Source organism: Apodemus sylvaticus, chromosome 1, assembly GCF_947179515.1.
Source record: "Apodemus sylvaticus chromosome 1, mApoSyl1.1, whole genome shotgun sequence".
Taxonomy (NCBI): domain Eukaryota; kingdom Metazoa; phylum Chordata; class Mammalia; order Rodentia; family Muridae; genus Apodemus; species Apodemus sylvaticus.
This window is the reverse complement of record NC_067472.1, coordinates 19,935,200-19,950,224: the sequence shown is the minus strand read 5'-3', so window position 1 is coordinate 19,950,224 and position 15,025 is coordinate 19,935,200. Positions and strand designations below refer to the sequence as shown.

General features: G+C 50.9%; 1 protein-coding gene across 1 annotated transcript in view; it reads right to left on the bottom strand.

Annotated features, from left to right (window-relative positions):
• Nucleotides 1–14,705, bottom strand: part of Slit1 (slit guidance ligand 1) — a 144,410-nt gene extending 129,705 nt beyond the window's left edge. The window contains exon 1 of the mRNA XM_052185962.1: nt 14,509–14,705. Within this exon, the coding sequence (XP_052041922.1) occupies nt 14,509–14,705 (197 nt within the window). The remainder of the gene's footprint in view (nt 1–14,508) is intronic.
• Between the last annotated feature and the right edge of the window lie 320 nt (nt 14,706–15,025).

Sequence of the window (15,025 nt, the reverse complement as noted above, 5' to 3'; positions counted from 1 at the left end):
CTGCATGCTTTTCATCAACCTAAATGTCCAACCCCAACATACACATGTACATGAACACACACACACACACACACACACACACACACACACACACACTGTTCACCTGTAAGCCTTTCTTCTCACTTAGCCAAACAGTGGCCAAAAGTTCCAGGTATGGCCATGAACTCAAACCAAGTCTCCTTTATTCTGGAGTGTGTTGAGATGTATGTGGTCTAGACAGTGCTCTATAGTTGCTTCCCCTAAGAACTGTGTGCATTATACGCTTCCGCATGTCCCAACAACCTAGGTCCTAACCTAAGTTGCTATCGTGACCATCTAATAGACAAGGGAACAGCAGTTCTCAGATGTTGGATGCTCTCCCAAAGACAACAGCTGAGAGGTGACAGAACACATAACCATGACCTTGTGACCCGTAAGGCCCAGGTTGTCAATCAAAGCTGACAAGCTGGTAGTTCATTTGACTCATGCCCCATGTCTGGGATTCTCTGTCCTCATCCCTTTTATAGTAGGATCTGAGGGGTTTCAGTGGTGCTCCAAGTTGTCAGATCATCAGTAAGTGCCCCAGACCTAGACCCTTCCTCATCCTAAATGCTATGAGAACATCTTCTCCATGTGATGACAGACCTTGTTGATTTTGCTGATTTAAACATTCCTTCCTGGAATGACCACCTATCTGTACCTTCTGCAACACAACTTTCCTTCAAACCCTGGAAGCACCTTTGCTAACTGGCTTCTGAAGGCAATACTTCAGCCTTCCTTTGAGACATCATGATGAATTTGTTGGTTATAAGGATAAAAGATGTTAAAACAACTGTAGTGAAGTGAAAATGTACCCCATAGGCTCAGGGTTTTAAACACTTGGTTTCCAGTGGGTGGGGCTATTTAGGAGTTATGGAACCTTTCATGGATGCAGCTTTGCTGAAGGAAGTAGATCACTGAGGGTGGCTTTAAGAGTTCAACACCTTGCTCTACTTTGACTCCTGTCCATCTGTGTGGATGAAGATGTGATCTCTCAGCTTCCTGCTCCACTTACCTGTTATCATGCCTTCCCTCCCATTATGGACTCCTCTGAATTCCTAAGCCAAAATAAGCTCTCCTATAAGTTCCTCTAGGTCATGCTATTTCATCACAGCAACAGAGACATAAACAATAAAACTCAATGGTCAGCCATAGAACCAACACTTGACTGAATTTCACAAACCCAAATGTACACTGTGAACTACAAACCTGCCTGAAGACAGAGAACTGCCACCACACTGAATGTGGCAGAAGGTCAAAAGACAGCCTGAATTCCTTGAGAACCACTACATACACATTCACACACATGCACAGATCTGTGCACAGGGGGGCTGAGCCTGGAGAACACATATTCATTAATAGCTACAACTAATAAGTGGTAAGTTATAAGGTGACTTTAGTATCTTTTCAGTTTCTTTCTGCACTTTAAATTTTATAAACCAATGCAGTATCCAAATTGTTTCATTTGAAAGTGTTATTAAATTTTTAAATAAAAATATTTAATTAAAAAACTAAAAATTAGGGACATGTGAACTTTAAGTCCTGGAAAAGAAAGAAAATGTTAAAACTGCATATTAGTAAGAATAACCACTAGGGATAATCCCCCTGGGCACTCTAGAATATTTTCTCAATCTGATATATATATACACACATATGTACATACATACATGCATACGCATACACACACACATACACACATACAGACACACACACAAACACACACACACACACACACTTGTGCGTGCGCGCACATATGTTGCTTGTCTAGCTGAGGGAATTGCTCTCATGAGTACTTCTGGTACTTCCTAGGGCCCTTTTATAAGGCAACTGACTATAGTGTATTCCCAGCACACCACTGACAAATGCTAGAACCTGTCTACCCAAGACAAGAACAACATGGAACTCAAGAATCTCCAAGCACAGAATTCCCACGAAAGCAGGTAGAGGTGGACAGGTGGGCAGAAACTTCTGATTACATCTGGCACCCGCATGTCTCCCTTCTCACCGAGATGATGAGGACAATGGGATACATGCGTCAGTCAGTCCCTCCTCCCTTCCTACCCATCACCCATCTCAGTGTTGAAAGAGAACTGGACAGCAAGGCAAGGCACGATGGCTCAAATGGTAAAGCCAGTCTGTCCTCTTTCCCAGGAGTACCTGCTGATGGTTTCCTGTCCCAGCCCCAACCTGGTCTGTGTGCCCTCACTCTCAGTGGCCATAGCTAAGTGCCCCCTTCCTAGGAGAACCCCTTTCCCTCCCAGGTGTGAGGGCAGCGGCAACTTAGAAACATCATATAGGCTTTACCTGAGACATGACCTTCCAAGGATCATCAAACCCTTGCCTTAGCAAGACAACCATGGCCTCTTGCTAGAATACACAGCATCAGAGCCTCTATTCCTCCAACATGTAATCCCAGAGTGTTGCCATGGAGATCCTCTCCCAATAGACATTCTGCTGGGACACAGACACACACCCAAGACCACCACAGCCAGAGCAGCAGGTAGTGTGCCTGAGAGGACAGCTCTAGGCCTCAGATCTCAGAGAAATTCAGGGGCGGGGCTCCCCATTGCTTTACCACTGAGCCCCACCCCTACCACTCCGTCCTGGTTCTTACAATGGCTTAGAATAATGAAGCAACTTGCCCAGTGGTGCACAGCCAATAGATGGTGGGACAAAGATGAAGCCAGGCTCAAGTTCTACCCTGTCCCCTCAGCCAGTGTGGTAAGACCTTAGACAGAACTAAGGTCACTCTCAGTGAGTGGTAAGTCCTGTGGTAAGACTCATAGCTTTGCAAGTAACAGTATCAGGAGGCTCCCAGCCCTCCCAGCTAAGAATGCTCTTAGAGCGGAAGGACTTGGGCCCTGTCACCACACTAGCTATGCAACCTTGAGCATAGAGCTTAACTGTTCTGTGCCTCAGTTTCCCTATCTGTAAAATGAGAATGATTGTAATATCCCTCTCCTAGAGGTATAGTGCGGTTTAAATGACTTCGTATTTCTAAAACTCCAAGGACAACAAATAACCAGCCCGCCGCTTGCTCTCTCTCTCTGAGGATAACCAGCTGTGACTATTTTTGCTATGGTATTGCTTTCCTCCGGGATCGTGGGTGGAGTCCCCAGGCCAAGCTGGTAGTGATTGGCAGGCTCAAGCAAAGCAGAAGGAACCAGCGTTCACGTCTCAGACCCCAGGTTCAACACCAGAGCATACCTCTCTCTTCTAAGAGCAATGATTCCTCAAAGGGTGACACACCCTGGTAGCAAACGTCCCCACTTCTGCCAGTTCCTATGTGGCCCTAGGCTAAAATATAAACCTGAATGACAAAAAGACTTTGGAGAAGATTCTCCAAAGCACAGCTATGTGGGGAAAACCAAACCAGAAGGATTTCTTGACCCTTGATCCCTCCCTCTCAGGAAGCAGGAATAACTGACAATATCTGGGAGTTTGTGCAAACACAGAAGGGATCCTTGGGGAGCTTAGACTTTAGGAGGTTCAGCCCAGTCTCAAGCACCCCATAATTCCTCACCACTCTGGAGGTCCAGCTGTCCCCATTCTCTAGTGACCAGAACACTCCCATGATGACCCCAAGCCTGCACTGGTGATGGAACGCTCTCACTGGGAATGGTGTGAGGTCCCTGGGCTGCTTGCTGCACCGAGCTCTTCCCTGGGTGGACAATCAGGCACTGCTGGGGCGGGGCGGGGCGGGGGGTGTTTAGGGAAGATTGACCCTCCTCAGCACTGCCCAGAGTCCTGAGGCCCTCCTAGCCTGGCAAGCCACCTGCAAGGGGGTCTAGCTGCCTGCAAGGCCCACCTCAGGCCTTCACCCTTGTGCCATCTCCCTGCAGAGATGCCAGTGGACTCCCCACATTCACCCTAGCTCTCCTCTAGTCTGTTCTTAAAAAGCCACGGTCAAGGGAGACTTTACATGCTGTCAATTTGATCCTCATGTAAGTCCTGAAATTATTCTGTACCCCATCCCTACCCCATCACTGTTAGAATCAAAACAAAGCCTCCTTGCCATGCATTATAAGCTCACATTGCCTTCTCTGAGGGATTCCCAACTCCTAGTCCCACTAGACTTCAAGGCCTGTGGCCTCTGAGTCTGACATCCGCTATGTCCTCCCATCGGCCTAACTCACTCCAACTTCCCTTTTCCCAGTAGCAAACCTTCCAGAGCCACAGAGCCATCCTCTACTCCACAGCCCAAACCAGGAGCAACTTTACAGGGATCTGAAGGAATCGTGAATTGATGTTACAACCTCACTACCCTCCTCCAGGACCAAAAAGAAGCTTCTGAAAACACGGGCCAAATTGTTTTATTGGTTTGATTTTGTTGTTTTGTTTTGTTTTGACTTGATTTCCTCACAGCACAGGAACACGTTTCAAAAGACTTTCGGCTTTAATTTGACGTGTTTCCAGGAGTTTCCCTGGTCCCTCTGCCCTACAAGCCTCCCCCAACCCACCTGATACACGCATCCCCCTGATGGACAAATTTCCACGTGCCTCTTGGCAAGACTCTCTTCTCTTCCAGAACCTTCTATTCTCCTAGGTGGGCCCTAGGTGAGCAAGGAAATCCCGCTAGTGAAAGCAGCCAGTCACAGGCGCATCAGCTGCAGGGTGTGCACCTTCCATCGAAGGCTGAGTGATCCAGTCTGTTATGTGTAGTTATTATCACTTGTGCCTCCATTAGTGTCTGGCCGTTGGGAATCGTGCTGCTACAAACACAGATGTAAGCACACAAAATAGCTCTTGAGTCTTCTGCTCTCGATCCTTTTGGGTCATGAAGTATAATATTAGTTCGCTTTCTGCACCTATGACAGAATGCCGTGATCAAGGCTACTCATAGAGAAAAGGATTTGTGTGTCTTACAGTTGCATCTCATAAGTAACGGACATAGCCACAGAAACCAGATGCTGAGAACACACGGCTCAAACCGCAAAGCAGGGAGAGCTAGCTAGAAACAGGGCTCTTGAGTTCTGAAAACCAGGTGACTATGCTCCCCCAGTCAGTGCCACTAACTGGGGACCAACTGTTGGATTATGTGAGCATATAGGGTACTTTCTCATTCAAGTCACTACGTACAATATTTCCTTTTTCTTCTTTTCCTTTTTTTTTTTAAGATTTATTTATGTATTTAAGTGAGTACACTGTAACTGTCTTCAGACACACCAGAAGAGGGCATCAGATCTCATTACGCATGGTTGTGAGTCACCATGTGGTTGCTGGGATTTGAACTCAGGACCTTCAGGAGAGTAGTCAGTGCTCTTAACCTCTGAGCCATCTCTCCAGCCCTCTATTTTTTTTTTTTTAAGACAGGGTGTCAGTGTGTAGCTCTGACTGTCCTGGAACTTGCTATGTAGACCAGGCTTGCCTCAAACTCACAGAGACCCACCAGCCTCTGCCTCCTGACTGCTGGGATTAAAGGTGTGTTTCGCTATGCCCAGCCAGTAATTCTATTTTTAATTTTTTTTTTTTGAGAAATTGCCACCCTGTTTCACACAGCAGCTGCCTCCTTTGATGTTCTCACCAAAGCACATCCTCACCAACAACAGGTGTTAATTTCTGTCTGGGGATTTTTTTATTTTTTATTTTTTTAATGGAAGCAATCCCAGTAGGAGTGAGGGAATCAGGCCTAACTCAGTTCCAGTTCTGTATCATTTTCTATGAGAGTCAAACGTCACCTGGTCCCTTCATCGCTAAGGACTGGTCTTATTCCTGACAATCTTCTCTGCCCAGGGACCTGTCCCCACACAAATGGTTTGCATCAAGGATCTTCCCAAATAGCCACCCCCCAATAGTCACTCCCCACTGACAGTCACTGACTCCCTGGGCTGGCCTCCACCTGCAGCCCACCTCCCCGCAGCCCACCCACTCTCCTCACCTCCCTCCACCTCTGGACCACACGCCCCCTCCCTGTGCCAGCTGACTCCTCAGGTCTACCCCAAATGTGCACAGGCCGCTTCAATGGTGGAGCGGGACAACCAGGTGGCCCCAGGCCCCAGTGCACGGCACTGACAGGTGCTTTGTAGTGCTGAGTGGGTGAAAGGAGCCGGGCCTTATTAACATCTGAAGGACAGCAGGCTCCAGTCAAATCTAAAAGCTACACACAAACACAGCTCACAGGCTTCTGACTCAGGGCCTCTCAGCCAACCACTGAGCAACCAGCTGTCCAGTCCCCGCTGCAGATGGCTCCACCTCTCTGCAAAGCTGGTTTAAGATCTTCTCCCAGGACTGCTGAGTAAGACCAAGAGTGTAGATTAAACTGTAAGGCATTTTTGCCCTGAGTCTGGCGTGAGGGGAGTAAACGGCGACCACAGGCAGCTCCAAGGTGCGGCTCTGTGTCCACCCTTCTCTGGCCTGTTGCCCCACCATTGCTCTCTGGGGCTGCTGCCTGAGTTTCTCTGTGCTGCCCTATCTGCCCTAAACCTCCCACCATCTGCCAGCAGCCCTTGCCTCCACCCTCATCCTCAGAGAGTTGATGGCCCTACTCTCCTCATCCTCCTCCCCAACTCCTCCCAGTGCTCCCTCCCCAGAGCATAGCTCCTCCCACGTGGGCCATCTTTCCTTGCCACCACCTCATCCCCCTACCTCCTCTCAGTGCAGGCTAGAGTTCCAGGCAGTCCTCCTGTGGCCTCAGGGGTACACCTTCTCACTAGGAGACCCCAAATCTGAAGATCTGCTCCCAGATCTCTCTCTGTGCACCCCAAATCTGAAGCCCCTGAAACTGCCAGTGTCAAAGACTACAGAATCAGAATCTCTGCGGTGAGCCTAGGAGTGAGCATTTTGTGCTAGACTGTGTGTACATGTTGGGCCTGTGTGGCTGGGAGCAGCAAGCCACACAGAGATGTCAGCCCACGGGACAGGCAGAGGACACATCACCTCCCTCCCCTGTAACATTCTTGCCAAAAATGCACAGGCTCAACCAAACCACAAAAAAACAAAACAAACAAACAAAAAAAAACCTAACCCGGGCAGGCACACATTTAATCCCAGCTCTCAGGAGACAAAGGTAAGTAAGTGATTTCTGTGGGTTCGGGGCCAGCCTGGTCTACATAGTAAGTTCCAGGCCAGCTAGGAAAAGTAAAACTCTGCCTCAAAAACTAGACAGACAGACAGGCAGGCAGGCAGACAGACAATCAGACAACCAAATCAATACACTTTAGACAAAAATAGCTAGTGAATGATCTTTCCAAAGAGTCAGGTTATGAAAAACCAAAAAAGACAAAAGTCCTTCGGCAGACAGAAGGGGGCTGAGGAGAGATGTAACTAAATACAATGTGAACCCCTGGGATTCAGGGGGCAATTTATGGGTGAAAGAAGGGGGAAAGTCCATTGCTTAGTTAATAATATCATAGCTATGCTAATGCCTCAACTGGCTAACTGCACCGTGCGTATAAAGTTAGCACGGGGGCGGGGATGGGGCTGGCCGAAGCGTACGCGGGATCTATCTGAATCTCTAATTCATTCTACTATTTTATGGATTAAACCAACTAAAACCATTTTAGGGGGAAAATGTTGTAATTTCAAAAATTAGAATAAAACTATAGCAAAGACAACAAAATCTTAGTCACAAAAATCACATAATCGACTTTCTCCCCGCTGCCGGCTGCTAGCCTCTGACACCACTCCACCCATGGACACCAGAGCCAGGCAGAAGAATTCCTACTCGCTCCTCTTGGCCCAAGACCCCTAGGGCTGATGCTCAAAGGAGACTATCAACAGGACACCAGATGAGCTAGCCTGGGCTCCCACCTGCCAAATCTGAGATTCTCCAAGCATCAAATAGTATTGATAACAAACTAGAATCGAGCAAATAAAACAGTAATGCACAAGTCTGTTAAAAATGGACAAACAGATGGAGGAAAAGGTAAGATCCTTCCAACCAATAAACAGGGAAGAAAAGCTGAGACCAAGAATCAGACATTGGGTCTGAAGCCCCAGGGCAAAGTTCTGAAGAACATGTTCCACACACAGCTTCAAAATGTCTCCCAGAAATTACTTAACAACAAAGGAGAAAACAGATAACCCTAGACATCTATGTACCTTGGGATCAAAGCTAAAGTCACCAGTACCAGAACAAACTGACACAGCGAGTCTTCTCATGGGACACAAAGTAGAAAACAGTGTGATTTATTTAGAATTCTTCCTTAAACTGGGATAGCAGCCTAAGGAACGGATTGGCTAAAGTCAAGCTGAAGGCCATACAGCCTGAGCACTGGCCTGCAGTCCCCAAAACGTCAAAGTCAAGAAGAAGAAAGCCGGAGGAGGCGCCCCAAGTAAAGACAGAGCCGTGGCTTCTAAACACTGTCTGGGGTCTTAGGTCCATTCTGAACCTGGGAAAGTATGGATAAGACTCACACCAGCTGATGGAAACTGAGAACAGGATGGTAACAGTGTCTCATTGTTGCATGTTCTGACTTTGGAAGATTTGTTGCTCTTAAAAATCTGCAGGGCCTCCAGCCTATTCTTAAATGTTTCAGGAAAAAAAAAAGAATCATGAAGCCAGGTGCGGTGCTACATGTCCCCCATCACAGTCCTTGGGAGGACAAGATTCTGGGATCCTAAGTTCAAAGCCAGCCTGGGCTGCAAAGTGAGATCCTGCCTCAAAAAGTCAAAAACTGTACTTGAGCACGTGCGACTGTCTAAGTGCGAGCACCTGAGGCCCTTCAGGAAGGAAGGAGTGTGACAGGGATGGTTGGCTCACTCTGGGTAAAGGACACACAACTGACTCCCCCCACCTGTTTTGTTGCAACTTTTCTAACAAAATTAACAAATTATAGTGAGCGCAGGAACTCCTTGTGAGCATGCTGGCGGTTTCTCCTTTTCCTCAGCCCCTGGCCGGATGCTCTCCTAGAATTCACCCATGTGATTCTTCACTCCTCAGATAGATCTGCTCCCCACCCCCAAAACCGTGGCACTCTCCTCTACGCGGGACCCCAAATGTGCTTACACCACCATTCCCCTTCCCTCCACCTGCCTTCCAGATTCAGACTCCTAGTTGGCCCCAGCCCCGCCTGGTCTCTCAGCCCTGCTCCATCTCTCTCAGCCCCGCCCCCTCTCAGCCCCGCCCCCTCTCAGCCCTGCTCCATCTCTCTCAGCCCCGCCCCATCTCAGCCCCGCCCCATCTCAGCCCCGTCCCTCCCGCCCCCCCCAGTGCCACCACTGAGTGCCTCTGTCTCCCATCAATCAATCAACAGTCATCTCCTCACAGGCTACAGCCCTGTACCTGTATTATTTCATTTCAATGTTACAGCCCTACAAGCTAAATGTCATCACTGGTCCTGGGAAATCGAGTCACTGCTGAGCCGCCCCAAGTCTCCCAGGTGGCTGCTGATGGAGCCAGAATTCAAACTAGGCCATTGTCACACCACTGCCTGCCTGTGCTGGAAGCTGCTGCGCTCCGGGTCCCTACAGATGTCCTCACATACTTATTCTTTCTCTCCCGCCCCGCTGCATACTCCCAGCGGAACCAGCCCCTAGCCCGGACCTCTCTTGATGCAACACACACACGGCAGGTGCCCAACAGCTGTTTGTTGGCCACGGGCTGGGTTCCAGAAAGGAGAGGAGGGGGTGGCAAGCTCGATCAAAAACAGGAGCCAATTCTCCACCTCCAGCACAGCCCAGCACTCTGGCTACTGCCCAAGGCCCGGCCGTCATCTGCTCTGGGTAATAAGTATTTGTATGGCGATAATTACAGCATTTGGGAAGAAAATCCCATTAAGCAAGAGCCCTGCCGAGCTGCTAATGCCGGCACAGTACTAGAGGCAGCAACGCAGCCAAACGCCCTCCCGGCTGCTCCTGATAACGGATAATGCCCCCGGGGGGGGGGGGGGGCTGCCTGTCCCCAACGCCCCCCACGGGCCCCAAGAGAGTATGACAACCCTGGGCCACAGGAGCCACCTCCTGGCAGAAGGGGTGCCGAGGAAGGACAGCATACTTATATTCCGGTGTGATCCAGGGCTCCTCCCCACTGCCTGGTGAGAGGCCAGGGTACTGCCAGGATCCAGCACTGAGTGAGTGGTCCATGAATCCTTTTACATCCCTGGAACTCTCTGTCACCTTAATAGCAATAATCGCCCCATTTGTTGGGCACTTGCTGTCTGCCAGGCTCTGTGAGGCACACAGTACCTCTCTGCCTATTATGGCGTTCAATACTCAAGCCCAGCCTTTGAAGCAGGTTCCCCCACTTTACGGGCAAACACCCCAGGATTTGAGGGAGTGCACTTTTCCTAAGCACTTATCTCAATTTGCAATGATGTATTTATCTCCCTCTCAGGCTCCCCTGCTGGACAGGACTTGGGAAGAGGCAGTTTTCTCCATCCACTCCATCCACGCCCGCACAATGCGGAGAGCTCAATAGACAGCAGCTATCTGTTGAATGAGGGAATGCAGCCTTGCAGCCCTGCCGCCCTGCAGGATGCCCCAGCTGCCAAGAGGCAGAGCAAGAACAAAACACCAGACAGGCATTACCAGAGCCCCGCTGTTGCAATCCTCCACCCTGCAGAGCCCCTTCTCCCTGGGCCCAAACTGCAGGGGAGAAAGGAAAAGATGCCCAGGTACAATGGCCACATGCTCCAAGCTGAGCAGCCGGCAGCACAGCACCCACCTCCCAAGCCACCCGAGCTTTCCAGCCCTTTGCACGGGCTTCTCACAGTGTTAGCACCCGACGTCTGAATTAGGAAGCATTTTCATAAACCCGGTATGAATGAATCCTTGTGGCGTTCCGATGGGATAGGAACTGTTATTCCCACAGGCCAAGGGAAGGTAGGAGAGAGAATATCACCCACATGCCACTGGACCCCAAAATATGTCCTGCAAAACTGTTGTTATCCCCTTTATATGTGGGAAACAGAGTCTCGAGAAGCAGAAGGGCCACCCCTGGGTATCTATATGAGCTGCTCGCTCAGAGCACGGCACAGTGGCTTCCATATCTGTGCCTGTGAGAGCCGGAGACTCACACACACACACACACACACACGCGCGCGCGCGCGCGCGCGCACTGCCAGGCTAGCTCCTCTGCTCAACAAAATTCTCTGCTGAGGATCCCACAGTGGCTCACCTAGCCAGGCCTTGGTGACAGATATGGTTTCAGCCCCTGGCCTCAGTTCCATCATTATATGGATTCCAAATGGACTCCCTAAACCATGAATGTGACCAGCCAGCCATGGATCTTGACAGCATGCATGCAGCTAGGGTGGGCTAGACCAACCAGCAGAAGGGCACCAGAACATTCACAGTGGCAAGAAAGCAAGTCTCACAGCTTGACAAGAGGCAGAATGTGATGCACCCCCGGGGGAGATGGTGGTCAGCATCCTGACCTTCCAAGGCCCCGCTCCACCTCTCTTCATCCTCAGATGACTTGATGGACACTCTGGCAGAAGCCTTTCCCTTTCTGAACCCTGAAATACAAGTGCCAGGGTAGCAGGGAAGAGCAGTGTCCATGCCAACTAAACCTGCCCTGCATGTTCCTGGACGCTCTGGTGCAAACATTGGACGTGCTGATCCTTGAGTGGAAGGGAAAAGCTAGCATTTGGCCACCGTGGCTGAGCCCTCTGTGCCTGGGCCCTACAACACCATGACTTTCCCAGGGTCTTGCCAGCAAGTCTTCTCCATCCTTGCTCTTTACTGTTGTTCTATTACAGTGAATTATTTAGCATCCCTTCTCCGTCCATCCGCCCAGCCCTTGACCTCTGTGGCTGGACCAATTTCCTTAGCAAGCGCTGGGCATTACACAAGCTCTTTCCAGAAGTCTCCACAGAAAAACCAGAGCAACGTCTCCCCGCTTGGGAGAACAGGTCTGAACCCAGCATTACAAAATATGTAGTTATAAAGTTTCTGGACCCTCTGGGCAGCCAACCGGAGACCCCAGAGAACAGAGGGCAAGCACACGGCCTCAGAAATTTCCCAGCCTGGGGAGCTGCTGGCCAGTCTCTGACCAGCACACCTTTTTAACTCCCCCATAGTCCCACCCAGACATCTTCAAGGGGAATATAAAGCTGGAGAAAGGTTTTCCTGGCCCTTCTCAATCTCTCTTTATAACCCCAGGCTCCTCTCCTCTCTGGACACGATGTGATTCAGCCCTTGGGAAAATCTGACCTGCAGGTGGCACCAGTCAGGGCCAGTCCCAGCCACAGGCTTTGTGTTGAGGCAGACAGTCCTGCCTGTGTCACTCCTGACTGTGTCACTCCTGCCTGTGTCACTCCTGACTGTGTCACTCCTGCCTGTGTCGCCTGAACTCTGCTTGGCAAAATCCACCAACCCTAACAACACACTCCACCTTCTAAGAAGCCTCCTCAACCCTGAAAAGGGCTTCTTGGCCTGCTGTTCTCATCCCAGTTGCATGACTAGCTGGGCCCCTCCCTAGATCTTCCTGCAAAAGATCCCCTTTCTGGCCCTTCACGCCATCTGCCCTTTGGAGGCAGAGACAGGTTCACTCTCTTTGGGACCTCAGAACTGAGGAAAGGCAGCGGCTTGATAAACATGGAGTTGTCTCCCTGTGTTAATCATAACAGCGCCTTACTGAGCGAGCACCAGAATTCCAGCTTCTCCCAAACATTACCTTCCATTGCCACAAGAACCAGAAACCCAGTGTAGCCTGAACTCCAATTCCTAATAGAAAGCAACTAAGGCTCAGGGAAGTCTGGTAACTTGTCCAAAGTCACACAGCCCATATTTCACAGAGCTGGGCTTCTGAGTGCCGGGGCTACCCCCAGTGCTGCGCTGTCCCAGGATTCACTTCCATCTCGCTGACTAGAAAGACTAAAGAATTCATGAAAGACGAAACAGAGCCTGTCTGAAGCATTCGAGGTAGTAGGATAGTGGGAAAGTAAGAATGAAGAATAGCCACAGTGCCAAAGCAAAGGGCAGGGCTGTGTGTGTCTCACGTGTGGGCTGCTGCCAGGGTAACCATCACAGGAAAAAACACACCACTGGGTAAAGCAGGGGACAGAAACTTCATCCAGAAAGAACAGCCAAGGTGACCTCAGAGATCCTCCAAACAGACTTGCAGGTTCTTAATTCCTCTCCAGGTCCATGAGGCCTCGAGGAAACTCAGTCGGGTGCCACCCACCCCAATTTCTACACGGGCAAGCACACACACACACACACACACAAACACACGCGCGCGCCAATCCCCAACTAGATTGCATGCAGATTGCAAATTCTCTGAAACTGTCACGGGAATGTCTCAAACCCAGCCAAGAAGAGTCAAGCGTGTGCTCACTAATTGCTGGCCTCGGTACAGAAGTTCAGAGTTTGATATATGCAACAGCTCTCCCCGGGGTTTGCCTCTGACCAGCTGGGACTCATGAAAATATGCTCCAGAGTTATCAAAATATGTATACCTTTTCTGACGCTCACTGTAGTCACCCGGGCATATGGGGAGAAAGAGGAAAACCAGCTCAAAGAAACCACTAACCCTCCCCAAAGTATCAAAAAAAAAAAAAAATCTCCTGGTACGGTCACCTCTAAGAGTGTACAAAGGCCCTGTGTGTGACTGAAAATCCACTCGCACGACCCGCAGACCCATGGCCTCACACTACCGTGGTGTCCTTAGATACTGGAATTTCACACTAACCACATTTGGCAGGAAAAGAGAAAACACATTACACACACAGTCTCTCTCTCTCTCTCTCTCTCTCTCTCTCTCTCTCTCTCTCTCTCTCTCTCTCTCTTTCTCTCTCTCTCTCTACCGCGCTCAGGAGGCAGGTCTAGAAAGGGTGGAGTTTCCTCAAAATCCAGAAGTACAAGAGAACAAGAGGAGAGGAAGGGTGCTTTTCACGGCTTGTCACCTTCAATGTTTTCAACCTTGTCCCCGACCCAGCTCCTCACCCCTAGCATCATTCCTTGAACTCTCCGTCCAGGACTCATCTCGCCCTGTAAGCGTTCGGAGGTCACATTCCCCAAAACCCAAACCAAAGGCCCTCGGGTCCCATTGTCTGTCTGCCTGGGTTAGGGAACTGAAGGAGAGGGTAGGTTGCTTACACCTTTAAGGGAAGAATTATCCAGGCTCTGGGGCCAAACAATGGGTAGAATAGGCGACCAGAAACTTCTGCTCTGTGGCACCAACCAGTGAGTCCTTGGAGCCCAAATCCACCTGCCCACTCAGAACCCAGCCAAGCCCCGTGTGTCCAAAAGAAGACACCGTGCCTGGCGTCTGTGGGAAGCTTTACTCCTAGATGTCAGGAAGGTTCCAGGTACCCTAGAGGAATAAAGTGTTGTACGGTGGGAAGGACCTGTGTCACAGTGGAGAACGCCAGAGGCAGGTGTGAGGATGGGCTGAGGATGCTTGCAGGGCCTTTGAATCTGGCACCCGCAAATGCGCTCCTGGTTTCTGGTTTCCTACCAAGGCACTGACTCCTCTACTGGCGACGGAGCCCAACAGTCGAGCGCCCCCCACCCCATGCTGGTCCCTCGACTCCCGTCAGGGTGGGAGAGCACCTAGGGGTCGAGGGGGTGGAGGGAGTCCCGGTGGACGGGCGGAGCCGTACTCACAGGCGCTCGGTGTTCCGTGGGATGTTCTTGGGAATGGCCTGCAGCCCCGTGCCGTGGCAGTCCACGGTCGTGCCGGTGCAGGTGCAGAGGGCGGGGCACGCCGTGGCCCCCAGGCGCCACGCGGCTGCCCACAGCAGCAGCCACAGCTCTGGTCGGCTCAAGCCCGAAGAGGACCCACGCTGGGGCGACAGCGCCATGGTGCCCTCGCCGTGTCCTGCTCGCGTGCCAGACGGCCGCAGCCGCTGACCATCCCCGTCCGGGGCTGTCTCCAGGTGCTGTCCCCACCGAGGGACCGAAGAGCCGAGGGTGGGGGATCGCACGATGCGCCCTTGCGGTTCGAGTGGCACCTAGATGCTCCCGGACGGCGTCTGAGCGTGGACCCAGGAAAGGTGTCTGAAGCGGAGGAGCGGAGGAGCAGAGGAGCGGAGGAGCGGCAGCTCCTCTCCTGTGCTCGCTGCCGCCGGCGTCTCCCTCTCCCTCCAGCTCCCAACTGACTGCTGAGAGGAGGAAAATGGGC